The sequence below is a fragment of the Geotrypetes seraphini genome, chromosome 9, assembly GCF_902459505.1.
Source record: "Geotrypetes seraphini chromosome 9, aGeoSer1.1, whole genome shotgun sequence".
NCBI classification, from domain to species: domain Eukaryota; kingdom Metazoa; phylum Chordata; class Amphibia; order Gymnophiona; family Dermophiidae; genus Geotrypetes; species Geotrypetes seraphini.
The window spans coordinates 108352110-108372544 of record NC_047092.1 but is presented as its reverse complement, the minus strand read 5'-3'; the positions used below and the strand labels follow the sequence as shown (position 1 = coordinate 108372544).

Below are 20435 nucleotides of genomic sequence, written 5' to 3'. Positions count from 1 at the left end.
CAAAAGTGGTCTCTAGCTTCCACATTAATCAAAATGTGCAGTTACCTGCCTTTGCAATATCAGGTTCGAGTAAACATGACAGGGTGTTGAAATCTCTGGATGTGCATAGACATTTGCTGAGGTGCTTAGAAGTCACAAATGTATTTCGTTTGTCAGATCTACCTGTTTTTGCTGGTTGGAGCGAGCTATAAGGGCAGACCAGTATTAAAAGCCACCATTTTTAGATGAATCCGGATGGCCATTTCTGCCTATGTCATAGCCAGAAAGCAGCCTCCTGTTGCAGTGAAGGCCCACTCCACACGAGGCATTGCTTCCTTGTAGGCAGAATTTTCAGTGGTTTCCCCAGAAGAGATTTGTAGGGCTTTCACCTGGTCTTCTTTGCATACCTTCATGAAGTTTTACAGAACAGATGTGGCGGCAAAGAAGGATTCCATATTTGAGTTTCGATTCTGGAAGCAGGCTCATCAGTTTCACCCTAATTTTGAGGGACAGTTCTGTTACGTCCCGAGTGTTCAGGAATAGAGTGGGGTTGTACAAGAAGGAAATATAAGGGTCTTACCTTGTTAAGTTTAGCTATTTTTAACAAGGATGTAATTTTACTCTGAATCTCCATGTTGGATTTTTTTTACACTTTTCATAAAAGGTGGCCCAACATACATATATAATGTATGTATTCACATACATTATATATATTTGACTTTATTTTCATTTTTTGTATTTTCTCCCCTTAGGGATGAGGTTCGAGCACCAATTCCACAGAAACAGGAAATCCTGGTAGAGCCTGAGCCTCTCTTTGGTGGTGAGTTGTTAAAAAAAAAAAAAAATAAAAAAATCAGTCAAAGGAATGAAGGGTATCTTGAGTGACTGAGCAGGAGGAACTTTATGTGAATGTGACTACAGAGGATGTGAAATGAGAAAGTTCTTTGGGGCTTAAATATCGAATCTGGATAGGACCACTCTGATGTACTTTTTTTTTTTACTTTTCATATGGCTTGGTTTCTTTTCTTTTCCTATGTGGACTTTATAGATGATAACTTTATTAGGTACTTTGTTGGTCTGTTTTAGTTCTGCTTTGTATTGCTTTAATTATCCAGGACTGTTTTCTTGATTTAATATACATGGTTGAACATTCTATAATGAAAAATAAACATTATCCCAGGACAAGCAGGCAGGTATTCTCACGTATGGGTGACGTCATCCGACGGAGCCCCGATGCGGACGCCTCACAAGCAGACTTGCTTGAAGAAACTAGAAGTTTCGAGTCACCTGCATACGCGAGTGCCTTCCCGCCCAGCACAGGACACGTCTCCTCAGTTCTTAATTTTTCGCAGAGCCGAGAAGTCCATCTTTGACTCTCTGCGTTCAACTTTGTTTACTTTTGCTTTCTCTCAACCGCGGTTGGTGTTCTTTTTTCATGAATCACTGTTTTATTTTGTTTTATTTGTTTTTATCTAGTTAAAAAAAAATAAAATAAAATTTTTCGTCTTCCGTCCCTTCTCTGGGACGGGCTGCTCGGCCACAGCCCACAAGCTTTGACCTTGCAGCAGAGGTTTTTCGGCCTATGTCCCGGCCTGCTACAGGCTTTAAGAAGTGTAGCAAGTGTCGGTGCGCAGTCTCTCTCACGGACCCTCATAGATGCTGCCTGAAGTGTCTTGGGCCTAAACATCATCCCACATCGTGCCTGCCTTGCCAAACACTTCAGCCTCGTGCTTTTAAGCGTCGTTGCATTCAAGTAGACAAGCTCTTCGAGATGGAGTCTTCGACTGATCCCTCGACTTCTAAGGCGTCTTCGACTTCCATCGAGCCTCCTTCCGCGCCTCCTGCTTCTACCTCGAGCCTCATCAAGCCTTCATCGTTTGCAACGGCTCTTGCTTCGATGTCATCTGCTGTATCTTCCCCTGTTTCCTCAGGTCAGATAGCTCAGCAGTCGGTTCCGCCGGTGGTGATTAAAGTGTCTAAGACTACTAAGTCGAAGCACACTCACGCTTCCTCGAAGGAACCTCCAGCCAAGGCAGATGGACCAGTTTCAGACGCGGATACCACCTTGCCGGCTTCTTTCCAGACCATTTTAGAGAAGCAGTTTCTTCAGTACCTTACCATTATGGGTCCTAAACTGCTTCCTATTATCCTGCCTGGGCATTCAGCAGACTCCCGCGAGGTCGAGCCGCTTCCTATGCCCCCGTTGGAATCACACTCTTTGCAGGGAGCAGAGTCTTTGCGAGTGTCTGGTCTGCCACCTAAGCACAAAAGGCAAGGAATAGATTCTTTGCAAGTGCATCGAAAGAATTCCTCACACTCTCAGCAAGGAGCAGAGTCTTTGCGAGTGCATCGAGGTTCCTCCTCCAAGCCTCTGGAGCTTCAATCTACAGCTTCTAGTCCTATTCATACATTGGCATTGGCTGCTTCTGTCTCCAAGGCAAAATCTCCTCGATCCTCGAGGTCTGGTTCTAGACACAGTTCTCACCATCGTTCGAGACCTTCATCGAGGCATTCTTCCCGGCATCGTTCCTCGCAGGATATTCCATCTTTCTCGAAGCCTTGTTCTACTCCGACCTCGACCAGACCACCGACTCCTTGTTCGAGGTCTCCGATGCCGGACCTCGAGGATATCCCGGCCTCGATTGCCTTGACCAAGTCACCAGGTTCCTATGAAACTTTTTTCCATGCCGAAGCTTCTTCTTCGACACATGCTGCCTCGACGTCTTCGAGTCCTTCTCGAGACAAGGCATCCCTGGATCAGCTGTCCTTTTCATCTTTCCTATGACAGATGGCTGTAGATTTGGATGTTAAATTGGATACTGGCTCCAAATATTCTAAGGAATATCTTGAAGTCATGCGTCTTCCTCAGTCTCCGGCGGAGAGTCTCAAGCTTCCACTTCACAAGCTTTTAGACCAGACGTTTACTCGATGCATGGAGACTCCATTTTCCATACCAGCAGTTCCTGAAAAATTGGACTCGAGATATAAAATGGTGCATCACAAGGGATTTGACAACTCACAGTTATCTCATCAATCCCTACTAGTTGAATTTTCCTTGAAGAGATCCCATCCTTCCAAGGTCTATGATACAGTCCTCCCTGGAAGGGAGGGGAAAATTATGGACCAATTTGGGCATCGCATCTACCAGAATGCTATGATGTCCTCTAAAGTCCTCAATTATAATTTTTATTTCATTACTTATTTTGAATTTCTTCTTTCTCTGCTGCCAAAGTTTTGACTTACATGGATAATCACATGCATTTTGAGTTTCAAGAAGTCATTGCTTCTTTCTCTCAGTTATGTCTCCATCTCCTGCAATCATCTTACGATGCCTTTGAGTTATCTGCCCGAGCAGCTGCTTGCACTGTGGCTATGTGTTGTCTTGCATGGCTTCGTACCATTGACATGGACTCTAATCTTCAAGACCGCCTGGCTAACATCCCTTGTCAAGGCAATGACCTTTTTGAGGAGTCCATCGAGGCAGCCACTAAAAAATTATCTGACCATGAAAAGTCATTTGCTTCAATTTTCAGACCTAAACCGAAGCCAACACCTGCCAAGCCTGCACGTCCGGCTGTTATCTATCAAAGGTGTTTTGCTCCAAAGCCAGCTCCTTATACTCGCCCTCCTCTGAAAAAACAGCCACCTCAGAAGCAACAGAAATACCAACCTTCTGCTGCACCTAAGGCTTCTCAGCCTTTTTGACTGTTTAAAACAGAGCATAACCTCCACCGTTCTGTCTCTGTCTCCCTTTCCCCCTATAGGAGGTCGTCTCCATCATTTTTACACCAGATGGACCTTAATTACATCAGACCTCTAGGTACTTACCGTCATCAGAGAAGGATACTCTCTTCATTTCACTCAGGTTCCACTGGAGCTTCCTCCAAGAGAGTATCCTTCCAATCCATCCCAGACCGCCCTTCTTCTTCAGGAAGCTCAAGCTCTAATTCGTCTCCATGCCATCGAACCAGTTCCTTTGGACCAGCAGAACAGGGGGCTTTATTCCCGTTACTTCCTTGTTCCGAAGAAGATGGGCGATCTGCGACCCATTCTGGATCTCAGGGCTCTCAACAATTTTCTAGTCAAGGAAAAATTTTGAATGTTGTCCCTGGCATCCCTTTATCCCCTCCTCGAGCAGAACAACTGGTTATTCTCTCTGGATCTCAAGGAGGCCTCCACTCATATTCCCATCCATCCGGCCTCATGTCAATACCTCAGATTTCGGGTGGTGAATCTGCACTACCAATACAGAGTTCTACTCTTCGGCCTGGCACACCAAGTGCCTTGTAGTGGTAGCAGCAGCTCTAGGGAATCATGATCTTCAGGTGTTTCCCTACCTCGATGACTGGTTTATCAAAGATTCCACATCTCATGGGGTTATTGTAGCGACCCAACGAACTACCTGGTTCCTACAAAGTTTGGGATTCGAAAGCAACTTTCCTAAATCTCAACTTCAGCCCTCTCAGAATCTACAGTTCATTGGAGCTGTTCTGGACACTGTCCAACTCAGAGCATTCCTTCCACAACAAAGCCTGGAAGCTCTTCTTCAACTCTGTCACACTGTGTCTTCCCGCTCTTCCATCTCAGCGAGACACATGATGGTGCTTCTGGGTCACATGGCCTCCACAGTACACGTGACTCCTTTTGCCAGACTTCACCTCAGAATTCCTCAATGGTGCCTAGCATCTCAGTGGAAGCAGGCTTGCGATCCTCTTTCTCGACACATTACAGTCATACCTTCTTTGAAGAAGTCTCTCCATTGGTGGATGCTCTCTTCCAATCTTTCCAGAGGCTTGCTTTTTCAAACGCCCCCTCATCAGAAGGTCCTCACGACAGACTCGTCGACCTACGCTTGGGGCGCTCATCTCGATGGTCTCCGTACTCAAGGCCTCTGGACCAATACGGATCGTCAGTGTTATATCAATCAGTTGGAATTCAGAGCGATCCTCAAAGCTCTCCATGCTTTTCAACATCTCCTTCACGACACAGTTGTCCTCATCCGCATGGACAAACAAGTCACCATGTATTATGTCAACAAACAGGGAGGGACAGGATCTGCCTCCCTTTGTCAATAAGCTCTGGAGGTTTGGGACTGGGTGATCCGTCACAACACCTTCCTCAAAGCTGTCTACATTCAAGGGGCTCAGAATTGCTTGGCGGACAACTTGAGTCATCTCCTGCAACCTCACAAATGGACTCTCCATTCCTCCTCTCTTCATCACATTTTCTCACAGTGGGGAACGCCTCAGATAGACCTCTTTGCAGCTCCCCACAACTACAAACTGCCTCAGTTCTGCTCCAGGATATACTCTCCTCACCGCTTCGAGGCAGATGCTTTTCTTCTGGAATGGACGAATCTGTTCCTCTACGCATTTCCTCCATTCCCTCTCATTCTCAAGACTCTAGTCAAATTGAAGAATGATCATGCCACCATGATTCTAATCGCTCCTCGGTGGCCGAGACAACCATGGTACTCCTTTCTACTTCAACTCAGCAGCAGGGAGCCATACCTTCTACCAGTTTCTCCTTCTCTGCTTACACAGAGTCAAGGGTCTCTGCTTCATCCCAACCTGCAGTCTCTACACCTGACAGCCTGGTACCTCTCAACATAACCCCTCTTCAGTTTTCTCAGTCTGTAAGAGACATTTTAGAAGCTTCTAGAAAGCTTATCACTAGACAATGCTATCACCAAAAATGGACTAGATTTTCTACATGGTGTTTTTCTCTTCATAAGGAGCCTCAACATTCCTCCTTATCTTCTGTTTTAGATTATCTTTTGCACTTATCCAACTCTGGCCTTAAGTCTACATCCATACGAGTCCATCTCAGTGCAATTACAGCTTTTCATCAGCCTATTGAAGGGAAACCCCTCTCTGCTCATCTGGTGGTTTCCAGATTCATGAGAGGACTTTTCAATGTTAAACCTCCTCTCAAACCACCTCCTGTGGTTAGGGACCTCAATGTTGTCCTTACTCAACTCATGAAGCCTCCATTTGAACCAATTGATAAGGCTCATCTGAAGTATCTCACTTGGAAAGTGGTGTTTCTCATAGCCCTCACTTCTGCTTGACGAGTCAGTGAGCTACAAGCTTTAATTATTGATCCACCATTCACTGTGTTCCATCATGACAAGGTGGTTCTTCGTATTCATCCGAAATTCCTACCTAAAGTGGTTTCAGAATTTCATCTCAACCAATCTATCGTACTTCCAGTGCTTTTTCCAAAACCTCATTCTCATCCTAGAGAATCAGCTCTTCATACTCTGGACTCAGGCAGCTATTCTCACAACCCACCCACCTCCCCTGGTTGGCTTCTCTGCTAGCTATCTGAACTGAGGAGACGCGCTCTGTGCTGGGTGGGAAGGCACTTGCGCATGCGCGGTGCGGGCGACTCAAAACTTCTTGTTTCTTCAAGCAAGTCTGCTTGTGAGGCATCCGCATCAGGGCTCCGTCGGATGAAGTCATCAATACATGAGAATAGCTGCCTGCTGTCCCTGGATAACACCTGTTACGGTAAGTAACTGTGCTTTTTGTTCTAGCACCTTGTCTGGTTTGGAACCATATTTTGTGAGAGTGAGAAAACTATGAGGATAATTCTGTTAAGGAGGTACCAAGAAGGTACCTGTGTGAAACTTATTCTATAAAGGAATGTAGGTGCATATTTTCCTTTATAGTATCCTAATAAGCAAATATGCACATGTATTTCAGGTGCGACTATTTAATACCAGCTAAAGAGTTGATGTAAATGTTTGCAACTAGGTTGCTAAAAATATACAGTGGTGCCTCACACAACGAACTTAATTCGTTCCAGGAGCAAGTTTGTTATGCAAAAAGTTCGTTGTGTGAAACGCGTTTTCCCATAAGAATACATGTAAAACAAAATAATTCGTTCTGCAGCCCTATTTTCCCATAAGAATACATGTAAAACAAAATAATTCGTTCTGCAGCCCTACATTTCCCTCCCTCCACCTCACCTTATATGCAGAGTTTGCCAGCTTTCTTTTTCACCCAGCCGCACGCTTTCAAAAAGCTGTGCACGCGCAGCTGCTGGAGTTGATCAATGTTCTCCTCTCCTGCAACTTCCGGTTTCCGGTTGCGTCAGAGGAGAAGATTGAACAACAGAGCATGCGCGCATGTGCTGCTCTTTGAAAGTGTGTGGCTGGCCGAAAAAGAAAGCCGGAAAACTCGGCATCTAAGGTAAGGTGGAGGGAGATGATGGAACACTGCATTCAGACAGGAGGGTGCTGCTGTTCCCGGCTCACATTAGGAAGCGGCGAGAGTAGTTCCGCCCCCCCCCCCCGGGCCCCTCGGGCGACTTCGTTGTGTGAAACGAAGTTCGTTATAGGGAGCAAGACAAAAAGTTCGTTATGCGCAGCGTTCGCTGTGCGAGGCGTCCGTTATGCGAGGCACCACTGTATGTAAATTATAGTATGCTATAATTTATATGCATAACCGTGCATTCCACCTATGTGTATGTCTACCTTCAAACAATCTGCTATCATGTTTAGGTGCCATTTTATAGAGTCGCATTTAGCTAGAATATTGGTCCTTATGCATATGTGTACATACACATACATGTATATGCTAGTAATAATAATAATAATAATAACTTTATTTTTGTATACCGCCATACCCCGAAGATTTCTAGGCGGTTCACATTAGTTAGACAGAGATTACAAGTGGTTACATATCAAATTGAACATAGAGTTGCAGACAGCAAAGCGAGAGTAGTTACAAATGGTTACATATCGAATTGAATCATAGAGTTGCGAACAGCAAGGAGAGAAGTTGGGGGGAGAGGAGGAGATGGGGGAGGGGAGTAGATCAGAGCGGGGGGAGGGTTGAAGGGGCATTAAGGGTCTTGGTCTTGGAATAGGTGAGTTTTGAGTAATTTTTTAAAGTCGAGGTAGTTGTAGGCCTTGAGGACCATTTGGGCTAGCCAAGGGTTTAGTTTGGCGGCTTGGAAGGCATAGGTTTTGTCGAGGAATTTGTTTGAGTGGCATAGCCCTGCTCCGCCCCCCCGATCCCGCAGGAGGACACCATAAATATTTAAAAACTACAGCGCCAGCACCTTCATTTGCTGCACGACCGGGCCGGCGTGGGAGCCCTGCTCCGCCCCCCCCGATCCCGCAGGAGGACACCATAAATATTTAAAAACTACAGCGCCAGCACCTTCATTTGCTGCACGACCGGGCCGGCGTGGGAGCCCTGCTCCGCCCCCCCGATCCCGCAGGAGGACACCATAAATATTTAAAAACTACAGCGCCAGCACCTTCATTTGCTGCACGACCGGGCCGGCGCGGGAGCCCTGCTCCGCCCCCCTGATCCCGCAGGAGGACACCATAAATATTTAAAAACTACAGCGCCAGCACCTTCATTTGCTGCACGACCGGGCCGGCGTGGGAGCCCTGCTCCGCCCCCCTGATCCCACAGGAGGACACCATAAATATTTAAAAACTACAGCGCCAGCACCTTCATTTGCTGCACGACCGGGCCGGCGTGGGAGCCCTGCTCCGCCCCCCTGATCCCGCAGGAGGACACCATAAATATTTAAAAACTACAGCGCCAGCACCTTCATTTGCTGCACGACCGGGCCGGCGTGGGAGCCCTGTTCCGCCCCCCCGATCCCGCAGGAGGACAAACACTTAAAAAAGACACAGCGCCAATGGCGCGCCGCCGTTCGGCGTGCCGACGAAGGCGCACGACAAAGGCGCCTGCGCCTTAGTGAGCGCCTTCGTGGAGCGCCTGAGAGGAGCACTTGCGGACCTGGAAACCGGGAACACCTACGCCCCAAAGACCACACCACAGGACCTCCTGCCGACTTCCAATATAAGGTAAGGAGCGTGAGATCCCCGCTCCTCCCCCTCCTCCCAGCACGAAAAAATCAGCCACTCCCGATCCAACCGGGACTCAAAGGGAGAACCATTCCTTCTACCTAACACTCCGAACCAGACATCAAAAATGAAGCTCTCCCTGCATACACACACACTAGCCACCCTTTTGATAATCCTCCTCATTTCTAGTTGGAAAGCAGCAGCAAATAACTTACCCACCACAACCACATCCTCCAGTACAACCAACTTCCAACTTCCCAACAGAAGAATACTCACATCAAGAAACTCGAACCACCACGCCAGCACTCAACACTCCATCACTGTTACCTGGAGAAGAAGATCAACACTCCCGAAAACAAAATCTCATCCAACTCCCACAACACTCATATACCCGGAAACAATTCACATCCACCAGACCGACACAACCTCCCTTACATGTGCCTATGTTAACATCAGAGCACTAGGACCCAAAACAGAAAACATAAAAAATTGGATAAAAACAGAAAAACTTGACTGCCTGTTCCTCACTGAAACCTGGTTAACCTCAGACACAGACCCCAGAATAAAAGAAGTATGCCCGCCGGGATACAAAATAACAGTAACCTGCAGAGAAAAAAAAAGAGGAGGAGGACTAGCAATAATAATCAAGAACTCCCTAACTCTAAACATACTTGAAAAAACATCCACTCCGCAAATGGATTTCCTAGCGTGTCATCTCACAAACCCAACACTAAAAAACTCACTAAACTGCTTACTCTGCTACATAACACCAGGAAACTGGACCACAGTGAGACCTGAATTTGAAAACTTCATCTACCAAAACTCATTAACAGCAGAATATAACCTCATCCTAGGAGACCTAAACCTACACCTAGAAGACACAACCTCCACACCAGCAAATAACTGTCTATCCTTCCTCAATGCCTTATCCTTCCAGATCCTAAACCCACAAACCACACATGAAAAAGGTCATCAACTGGACATTGCTGCATTCATGACTCACCAACCATCCAATCCAGCAATCCAAACTCCTAACGGAACATGGTCCCCATCCCTATGGTCAGACCACTACACATACAACTTCAACATCAATTGGACCAAGACCAAACACACACCTCAATCAAAAAAAACCACATATACCACACGCAAACATATCGACCCAACCATTTTTTGGTCAAATGTAGACAAAACTATCCAAGACTGCGACCCAAAAAACTTCATCCTCCACTGGAAAAATGTGTCCACCAACATCCTTGATGATCTGGCCCCCCTACAAACCAAAACCAGAACCAGCAGGAAATCAGACCAATGGTTTGATAATGAATTACTCCAACTCAAAAGACAGTGTAGAAGATTAGAAAGAAAATGGAGAAAAAAGAACCAAGATCAAACAAAAACCGACTGGAAAAAAATCAACAAACAATACAAAACTCTACTAAGGGATAAAAGGAAAAGCTACTATACCAATCTCATAGGCACGGAAACCCAAGATTCCAAAAAAATATTCCAAATCCTGAAAGAATTAACAGACACCAAACCATACACTACCACCACGAACACCCCTCCACCATCACCCACCCTCTTAGCAGAACACTTCAAGAACAAAATTACCAACACCAGAGCCACTCTCATACTTAACCCATCCCATCAAAACCCAATCACAATCCACCCTACAGGAAAAGAGGCAACCGCAGCAGACAGAATTTGGACTCAATTCCCCAACATACAATGGTCAGAATTCAACAAATTCTATAAAAAATACAGACATGCCTCCTGTGACCTCAACCATTGCCCCTCATATCTTCTTACCACCTCTAGTGTAAAATTCCGCACCAAAATTCTACAATGGATTCAATTCACGCTCACAGAAGGCACATTCCCTGCTGACCTCAGCGAAATCGTCATCACCCCAATCCAAAAAGACCCAAAAGCACCACAAAACCACCCATCTAACTTTAGACCTATAGCCTCAATTCCGCTATATGTCAAAATTATAGAAGGCCTAGTAGCCAAACTCCTCACCGATTACATAGATGACCACAACCTACTCCACCCCATGCAATCAGGCTTCAGAACAAACTTCAGTACAGAGACACTACTAGGCTCCCTTATGGATACCGTCAGACAACAACTTAGTACAGGGAAAAAAATGCTTCTCATACAACTGGACCTAACTGCGGCATTCGACTTAGTGGACCACAACATCCTTCTACAGATCTTAGATGCAATAGGCATCTCAGATAAAGTATACTCTTGGTTTGAAGGATTCCTAAAACTCAGAACCTATAGTGTAAAATCAAACAAAGAAAAGTCAGAATCCTGGTCAAACCCCTGCGGCGTACCACAAGGATCTCCACTATCCCCTACCCTCTTCAATCTCTACACTGCTTCTCTAGGAACGCATCTGGACAATCTGGACATAACCACCTATAGTTATGCTGATGACATCACCATCCTCATCCCATACGATCATTCTAAACCTACCATGACAGACAAAATTCACCAAACACTTGAAACAGTCACAACCTGGATGAAAAATCACAAACTTAAACTCAACCAAGACAAAACCAAATTCATCCTCCTCGAAAATGACAAGGTCCAAACCACAACCAACTTAGATATAAACGCAATCAAATATCCCATCCAAACCACCATAAAACTACTTGGCATGACCATAGACAGATGCTGCACTATGCAACCGCAAATAAATAAAACAATTCAGAAATCATTCGCAATCATGAGAAATCTGAGACAAGTCCGAAAATTCTTTGAAAGAACACAATTCCAACTTATAGTACAATCCCTAATACTAGGTATATTGGACTACTGTAACATCCTCTTCCTTCCTTGCCCTGCAACTACGATAAGACAACTCCAAACAATCCAAAATACAGCTCTGAGACTCATCTACTCATTGAAAAAACATGACCACATCACTGAAGCCTTCATCAACTCACATTGGCTTCCAATCCAAGAAAGAATCCAATTCAAATTCTACTGCATATTATTTAAAACCCTACACGGAGACAGCCCATCATACTTGAACAATCGCCTCATCCAAGCACCCACTACCAGACACAGAAAAACGCACTCCCCATTCATACCCTCCCCAATCAAGGAAGTAAAAAGAACAAAACTACACGACGGCCTCCTAGCCACTCAAGCCGCAAGGCTGGACAACCAGATCTCCAACCTTCTGATGACCACCCCAGACTATAGGACGTTCAGAAAAGAAATAAAAACCACACTTTTCAAGAAATTCCTGAAACAGCAATAACACCACGACATCTTAGTAACTCTAAAACTGGCATTTGATCTACCCATTACTGCACTAATAATAACAAAAGAATCTCCACTATGACCACCTATTAACTCTTTTACAAACCACCTCACCCTCAACAACCCGCAAAATGTCCATAAGATCTAAAATTTACCTCTCTAGCTAATCATTGTAACTCTGTTCTTTTTAAATTAACCTTTTGTAATCCGCCTTGAACCGCAAGGTAATGGCGGAATAGAAATCCCTAATGTAATGTAATGTAATGTAATAGTTTTAGGGAGGGGAAGGAGAAGAGTTGAATTTTTTGGGAGTTCTTATAGTTGTGGTTAAGGGTGAAGTGAGGGGTGATGTAGCTTGGGGATAAACCAAATATTGTTTTGTAGCAAAAACAGGCAAATTGAATGTGATTCTGGATTCTAGTGGGAGCCAGTGGAGTTTGTGGTAGAAAGGGGTGATATGGTCCCATTTTTTCAGGTTAAATATGAGGCGGACAGCGGTGTTCTGGATCATTCTTAATCTCCTGAGGGTTTTCTTTGTGGAGCTCAAGTAGATGATGTTGCAGTAGTCCAGTATGCTGAGGATGGAGGATTGTACTAAGAGGCGGAATGAAGAGTCATCGAAGTATTTTGTTATGGTGCGGAGTTTCCAAAGTATCGAGATACTTTTCCTGACTGTGATATCAGTGTGTTTTTCGAGGGTTAGATGTTTGTCCAGTGTTACACCCAGTACTTTTAAGGTTTGTTCGAGGGGGAATGTGGATCCTTTTACTTGGATTGTAGTGTCCTTGATTTTGTCGTTGGGGGTTGCTAGGAAGAATTTTGTTTTGTCTGGGTTTAGTTTTAGTCTGTAGGATAGTATCCAGAGTTCTATCTGATTAAGTATGCTTGTGAGGGAGTTAAGGAGTTCTTGAGTGAAACTGGTTAGAGGGATGACTATGGTAATGTCGTCTGCGTAGATAAAGAATTTTAGCTTGAGGCTTTGCAGGAGGTTTCCTAGGGAGGTGAGGTAGATATTGAACAGGGTGGGGGACAGGGGGGAGCCCTGTGGCACACCGCAGGAGTTTTCCCAGGAGTAGGAGAGAGAATCATTTTTAAATACTCTGTAAGATCTGTTCCGTAGGAACCCGTTGAACCAGTTAAGGGCCTGGCCGGAGATGCCAATGTAGGCAAGGCAGTCTAGGAGAATGTCGTAGTAGGCACATTGTTGACACTCATCTTATAGAGCAGTATTTCTCAACCTTTATATATTTATAGGCACATTTTCAAGTTCTCTTGATCCTTGAGGCACAGCAATCAAATTCACAAAGTTGTTGTATTTGCACATTAGCCACTGGCCACATGTCTGTGGAGTGCTTGAAAATGTATTTTATTTATTTATTTTTTTTTATAATTCTTTATTTTCATTTTATAGTATTGACATAATATTAGTCAAAACAAAGAAAGTAATACAACTCCAGTTCAAACTTTAAAATGAGACCATAATCAGTAAAGAAAATATACATTAGAAAAACAAAAACAAAGCAAAAATTTCCTTCTCATACATCAAAAACATTAGACCCAAATATAAATTTTACTGGTTTGTATCATTAGACCTCAATCAAGAGGGGAGTAAGCTTTACAATGGCTGAAATCTTTATCAAATAATACAAAGAAAATAAAAGATGGTAGCGAGGGAGAACAAGAACCTTATTAATGAGCTGACTTGGAACAGAATTTCTCTCAAGAATTTAAATTTGCTCTTTAGCAGAAATAAATTTTGTCAGCTGCTGAGGTTCAAAGAAAATAAATCTGTTCCCTTGATAGGTCATTACACATTTACAGGGGAATCTGAGTACAAACGTCGCACCTAACTGCAGAACCCTTGGTCTCAAAATGAGAAATTGTTTTCTTCTCTTTTGGGTCATTCGTGACACGTCTGGATACATTCTTAGTATTTTAGTCATGAATGGTACATCTTTAAACTTAAAAAACATTTTAAGCATCCATTCCCTGTCAGCATCAATAGCAAATTGTACAAGTAGCGTAGCAGTTGCCGGTATCTCTTCACCTGACCTCTCAAGAAAATTTGTCAAATCCAAACTATCAGCATCCAAATTCTGCTGGTTTGGTTTTTGAACAGATACTCTGGTAGGTAAATAATATATTTTAGTGAGAGGCGGATAGGAGGTTTCGGGAACTTTCAAAACTTCTTTCAAATAGAAAATGTACTTTAAACTAAAAGATGCAATATTAAAAAGCCAAATTCTAAAATATAATTCTAGTGCAATAGGCACCTCATTCCTGAACTCTTGGGTAGTCAACCCTTTCCTACAAGATTTGTGTAGAAAGCCTCATTAGCATTTTCTTTGCTCCACCTCCCAGCTCTCTGGGCTGTCCTGATACACCTCAGTTTGTCACACTACTCATGAGATGGTAGAATCCGATCTGTTCTGCTCGTGTGTATTTTTCCGTTATTTCCAGGTTTGTTTGGAGTTTTGTTTTTTTTTTGGTCCAGTTGTAAGACTTTTTGGTGTTGCAGAGGCTCCCAGATTTGGTACATCTCTGGCTGCGGGAGAGCTCAGACTCTGAGGTCAGAAGTCTGCAGCTGCTTTGCAGTGCACCCTCTTGACCAGCCTGCACTATCAGTTCGGGAGCTCAGGGACTGTTCCCTTGGGAGCACAGCTCGCCCCAGGTTCTGTCTGCAGTGGGCTTGAGCACAGGCTGAGGAGCTCAGTGGCAGTCTACTACCAGGATCGGAGCCAACTGTTTCCTCCCCTCTGCTGCTTAGGCGAGTTCCAGTGAAGATTCAGGACTCCGGCCAGCCGGTGGGTCAGAGAAGCAATCAGAAAATGCAAGCAGTCCAGTTCCAGGCTTGTCGAGTCAGAAGTTATCTCATTTCTCTCTGACTGAAGTTTCAGCCCAGGCAGCTCTTAGCACAAGCATGACACAGTGAGCACAAAACTGACAGCCTGGGAGAAGAAAATCGGGGGTGAGGGGAATGTCCTGAAAAGTGATTTGTTTGTTTTTGTTCTGGGACTAGTGCTAGGGTCCCCTACCTCTAAAATTACTATTTTTTGACCCCCAGTGTATTTTCCACAGGCTGTTTTTGGCGCTAAAATCACTGCCACGGTGGCCATCTTGTTCCCAGTTTACAATTTAAAGCCTCTATCTGCCTCAGAATACCTTGATTTAGCTTAAAATCAGATAGGATGGACTTCTCATGCCAGGATGCTTCAGATTCTTGCCAGATTTGTGCTAGATGGTGGGTCGAGGACCATTGTGTTCTTTATGCTGTGCGGCATGTGAAGTGGGGGGGAGAGCCATGGTCTTAGCCTCCTCTGGTTCCCCTGGGGCATGGGATCCCAGATGGCTCGATTACTAGGTCAAAAGTCCTGGGTAGAGCTGGGAAAGCATCCTCAGCGAAGCGCAGCTGTACACATGCTGCAAAACCCCAGAAAAGGGATACAAGAACAACACAAGAGACCTCGGGGTGTCCTGGGCACAGTTTTGCTCCAGCATTCATCAATATAATATATTAAGCATGTTTGTTTAACAGCAGCCTGGGTCTCTCCCTCCAAGTGTACACTTCCCCTCAGTGGAGCCATGTGCAAGAGATGGGGTCTCAATTGGATGATTGCAGGGCCACATTTTGGGTTTGTAGGTACTTGGAGGGCCTCAGAAAAAATAGTTTAACGTCTTATTATAGAAATGACAATTTTGCATGGGGTAAAATTCTTTATAGTTTATAAATCTTTCCTTTTGGCTAAGTCTTAATAATAATATTGTCATTTATAGCTAAAGAGACATATGATCAATAAACTGTTTTATTTTACTTTTGTGATTATGATAAACATACCGAGGGCCTCAAAATAGTACCTGGCGGACCACATGTGGCCCCCAGGCCACGAGTTTGAGACCAATGCACTAGGTCCAACAAAATTTACCTCCTTATCCTCACACCCCCTCCCCCTGGACTTAGGAGGCTTGCAATCTATCAGGGTCAGCAGTGATATTAAAGTTCCCGCCCAGAACTAGATGATAGTCTGAAAAAGGAGTGAGGGCTGCCACCAGTGTAAAAAAAAAAAATTGAGAGTATACATTGGCGGCAATCACTGAATAGAAAACATATGGCTTTCCTAGGAATTCCCTAGCCCAGATCACATATCGCCCTTTAGGGTCCTGTATAAGTTTGTTCAGCACACACGAATAGCTGTTGTGAAAAAGAATAGCAACCCCCCTCTGTCTGCTGTTATAGGAGGCGAAATCCAGTTCACCCAACCAGTCTATCTTCAGCTTGGCGTGCTCTGAAACACTAAGTTGAGTCTCCTGCAATAATACTTCTTCATGTAGTGCTGCACCTTTTTGCGCTTCACAGACAAATGCAAGCCATCTACATTTAAACTAGTGATCTTAATGTCTCCCAGGATCAAACAGTCCCACAGATATGATAACAACTGCATGCACAGAGCATCAATGCCAGCTTCCCATCTGAACCAGCATGACACCTGCTTACAAGTACAAACATGACCAAGAGAGACCCTCCTCCCCTCCTCCACCTCAATACAATCTGACCCAGTACACTCTGAATATACCTCCCCCTTCCCACAGCAACCACCCACACAGCAGCCAAGCACCATATCAACATTCCATATCTGACATACACCCACCGATTAATACATCCCTTCACCACCCAGAACCTCAGTAACACAGCCACTCACACTCCTATCCCGGATCCCCCCTACAATCTACCCCCCATTGATAAAAAGCACACCAAAACAAGTGCATAACCTGTGCCCAAACAGTACAAAACGAATAGGAAAAGTCCATAAAGCCACCAACAATAAGAGAAAGACAGACCCCAAAGGCAGTAACCACAGGGTCAACTCGGTAGTCCACAGGGTCACCAAAGCAATTCACCCAGGAGCATGGAGCAGATGCAGGAAAAGAAGTCACCTGCAAAAGTCCCTCCCTTCAGCGAACGAAGTTCAAGAAATAGGCAGAGCCCTTCAGCGCAACTCCGGTCCTGAGTGCGTGCAAAGTCACTTCAAGAGGGTCACTCCAATAATCAGCAATCTCCCATCTGAGAGTCTTTGCACGTGGCATGGCATGAAAACCAAACATGACCTATGCTACCGCAGACCCTCTACAGTGCCAGCAGACGCTGAATGAAATGTTTCAGCTCCTCCGCTTTGTCCAGGATAGATGTTTTATTATCATGAGTAAGCCGGACCCTGGCCGGGTACAGGAAAGCAAATTTGATGCCCCAAGCGACTAATTGCGAGCAATAAGGCATGAGTGCTCGACGCTGCTCAGCTACTTTAGAGGAGAAATCCTGGAATAACAAGATCTTTGCCCCTTCATACTCTAGGGCTCTGGATTTTTTTGAAAAGGTCCAAGAGACATGCCTTGACCGCATAATTCTGGAAGCGCGCCAATACTGGTCTCAGCCTGGCGGTACCTTCACCATCTCAGCATTGTCCCACATACCGACCACAACAGGACCAGCATGATCTGGGAAGCCCAAAGCCTGCGGTAACCAGCACTTTACAAATTATGAAAGGGCAGAATCTCAGGGACCCTGACAATCCGGAAGTTCTTTCTGCGTGCCTGGTTCTCCTCAACTCTATCCAGCAACTGAGCGGCAAGCCAACCATCCGAAGCCTCCAGACGGTCCTCGTGTGCAGACACGCGTTCCTCCACCTGCTGAAGCTTCGCTGCTTAGCCTGCCAGAACATCTTTAATTTCCTTCATGGAGATGTGCAACTTTACGAGCTTGTCATCTAACAATTGCAACAGATGCCACATGGACACCTGCAACACCTCATCTGTGGAGCGATCTGCTGGCGCCTCGATCTGTGTCCCCACCATTGTGTTAAAGGGGACCGTGGTGCTCTTCAAAAGTTTAGGAGTCTTAGACATCCCCGACATAAAACACTCCAAACCAGCAAAATAAGGGGGGTACTACAACGGCGGCAATTGTTGGCTACTAAAGGAAAAGTTTTGCACAAATTAGTAGCAAAGTATAGAGGGTTTCATCAGGGAATCGGAGCGGAGCTCTGTGCTTGGGCGTTCGCTCAGGAAGCCGCCATCACGTGACCCGCAACCCAATTTTCTAACCAGCGCCTGTGACATGGACGCTGGTTAAAAAACCGGGTTATTACCGTATTTTCGCGGATATAACGCGCGCGTTATACGTGATTTTACGTACCGCGCATACCCCTCGCGCGTTATATGCCTGAGCGCGGTATACAAAAGTTTTTAAACATAGTTCCCACCCCGCCCGACGCCCGATTCACCCCCCCAGCAGGACCGCTCGCACCCCCACCCCGAACGACCGCTCGCACGCGCTCCCACCCGCACCCGCATCCACGATCGGAGCAAGAGGGAGCCCAAGCCCTCTTGCCCGGCCGACTCCCCGACGTCCGATACATCCCCCCCCCGGCAGGACCACTCGCACCCTCACCCCGAAGGACCGCCGACTCCCCAACAATATCGGGCCAGGAGGGAGCCCAAACCCTCCTGGCCACGGCGACCCCCTAACCCCACCCCGCACTACATTACGGGCAGGAGGGATCCCAGGCCCTCCTGCCCTCGACGCAAACCCCCTCCCCCCAACGACCGCCCCCCCCAAGAACCTCCGCCCGTCCCCCAGCCGACCCGCGACCCCCCTGGCCGACCCCCACGACACCCCCACCCGCCTTCCCCGTACCTTTGTGTAGTTGGGCCAGAAGGGAGCCCAAACCCTCCTGGCCACGGCGACCCCCTAACCCTACCCCGCACTACATTACGGGCAGGAGGGATCCCAGGCCCTCCTGCCCTCGACGCAACCCCCCCTCCCCCCCAGCCGACCCGCGACCCCCCTGGCCGATCCCCACGACCCCCCCACCCCCCTTCCCCGTACCTTTGGAAGTTGGCCGGACAGACGGGAGTCAAACCCGCCTGTCCGGCAGGCAACCAACGAAGGAATGAGGCCGGATTGGCCCATCCGTCCTAAAGCTCCGCCTACTGGTGGGGCCTAAGGCGCGTGGGCCAATCAGAATAGGCCCTGGAGCCTTAGGTCCCACCTGGGGGCGCGGCCTGAGGCACATGGGCCAAACCCGACCATGTGTCTCAGGCCGCGCCCCCAGGTGGGACCTAAGGCTCCAGGGCCTATTCTGATTGGCCCACGCGCCTTAGGCCCCACCAGTAGGCGGAGCTTTAGGACGGATGGGCCAATCCGGCCTCATTCCTTCGTTGGCTGCCTGCCGGACAGGCGGGTTTGGCTCCCGTCTGTCCGGCCAACTTCCAAAGGTACGGGGAAGGGGGGTGGGGGGGTCGTGGGGGTCGGCCAGGGGGGTCGCGGGTCGGCTGGGGGGGAGGGGGGTTTGCGTCGAGGGCAGGAGGGCCTGGGATCCCTCCTGCCCGTAATGTAGTGCGGGGTGGGGTTAGGGGGTCGCCGTGGCCAGGAGGGTTTGGGCTCCCTTCTGGCCCAACTACACAAAGGTACGGGGAAGGCGGGTGGGGGTGTCGTGGGGGTCGGCCAGGGGGGTCGCGGGTCGGCTGGGGGACGGGCGGAGGTTCTTGGGGGGGGCGGTCGTTGGGGGGAGGGGGTTTGCGTCGAGGGCAGGAGGGCCTGGGATCCCTCCTGCCCGTAATGTAGTGCGGGGTGGGGTTAGGGGGTCGCCGTGGCCAGGAGGGTTTGGGCTCCCTCCTGGCCCGATATTGTTGGGGAGTCGGCGGTCCTTCGGGGTGAGGGTGCGAGTGGTCCTGCCGGGGGGGGGGGGGGGGATGTATCGGACGTCGGGGGGGGCATCAGGCTTTCAGGATGGGGACAGACCTTCAAGGGGGGACAGGACTTCAAGGGAGGACAGTGCACGGAAGTCAGGGGGGGTGAACGGAGAGTCGGGACAGCGCACGGAAAGTCAGGGCGGGCGAAAGGAGAGTCGGGCAGCATGCGCGTTATATGCCTGAGCGCGGTATAGAAAAGTTTTGGTACATATCATCGTGATTTCTGCGCGCTATACCCCTGTGCGCGTTTTACAATGGTGCGCGTTATATCCGCGAAAATACGGTAGGTGATCTTAGACGATTTTCTATAGGACGCCTGTGTGCGATTCTCAAAAGCCATTTAGGTGGCTTCTGAGATTGGGCGTCCTATACAGAATCCGGTCCTTAGTGTCTATGCCTTTACTTTCTCAGTTTGGGTCCTCAGTAGCAGGGGATTCTGCATTGCCTCTGGAAGAGCCGGATCCAAAATGGGTGGAGGCTCTGCATTTTGGAGAGGACCTGACTGTGCTTAGGCTATTCAAGCCCTCAGCGCTTTTGGAAATAATTATGGAGTCTCTTCAAGAATTAAAGAAGAAACTCTACAGACCTTAGCTGTGTA

General features: G+C 47.0%; 1 protein-coding gene across 4 annotated transcripts in view; it reads left to right on the top strand.

Annotated features, from left to right (window-relative positions):
- Window positions 1-20435, top strand: part of UBXN7 (UBX domain protein 7) — a 622514-nt gene that overhangs the window by 162343 nt on the left and 439736 nt on the right. For all 4 annotated transcript variants that reach the window (XM_033957938.1, XM_033957939.1, XM_033957940.1 and 1 more), the window contains exon 3: window positions 732-799. In XM_033957938.1, the coding sequence (XP_033813829.1) occupies window positions 732-799 (68 nt within the window). The remainder of the gene's footprint in view (window positions 1-731; window positions 800-20435) is intronic.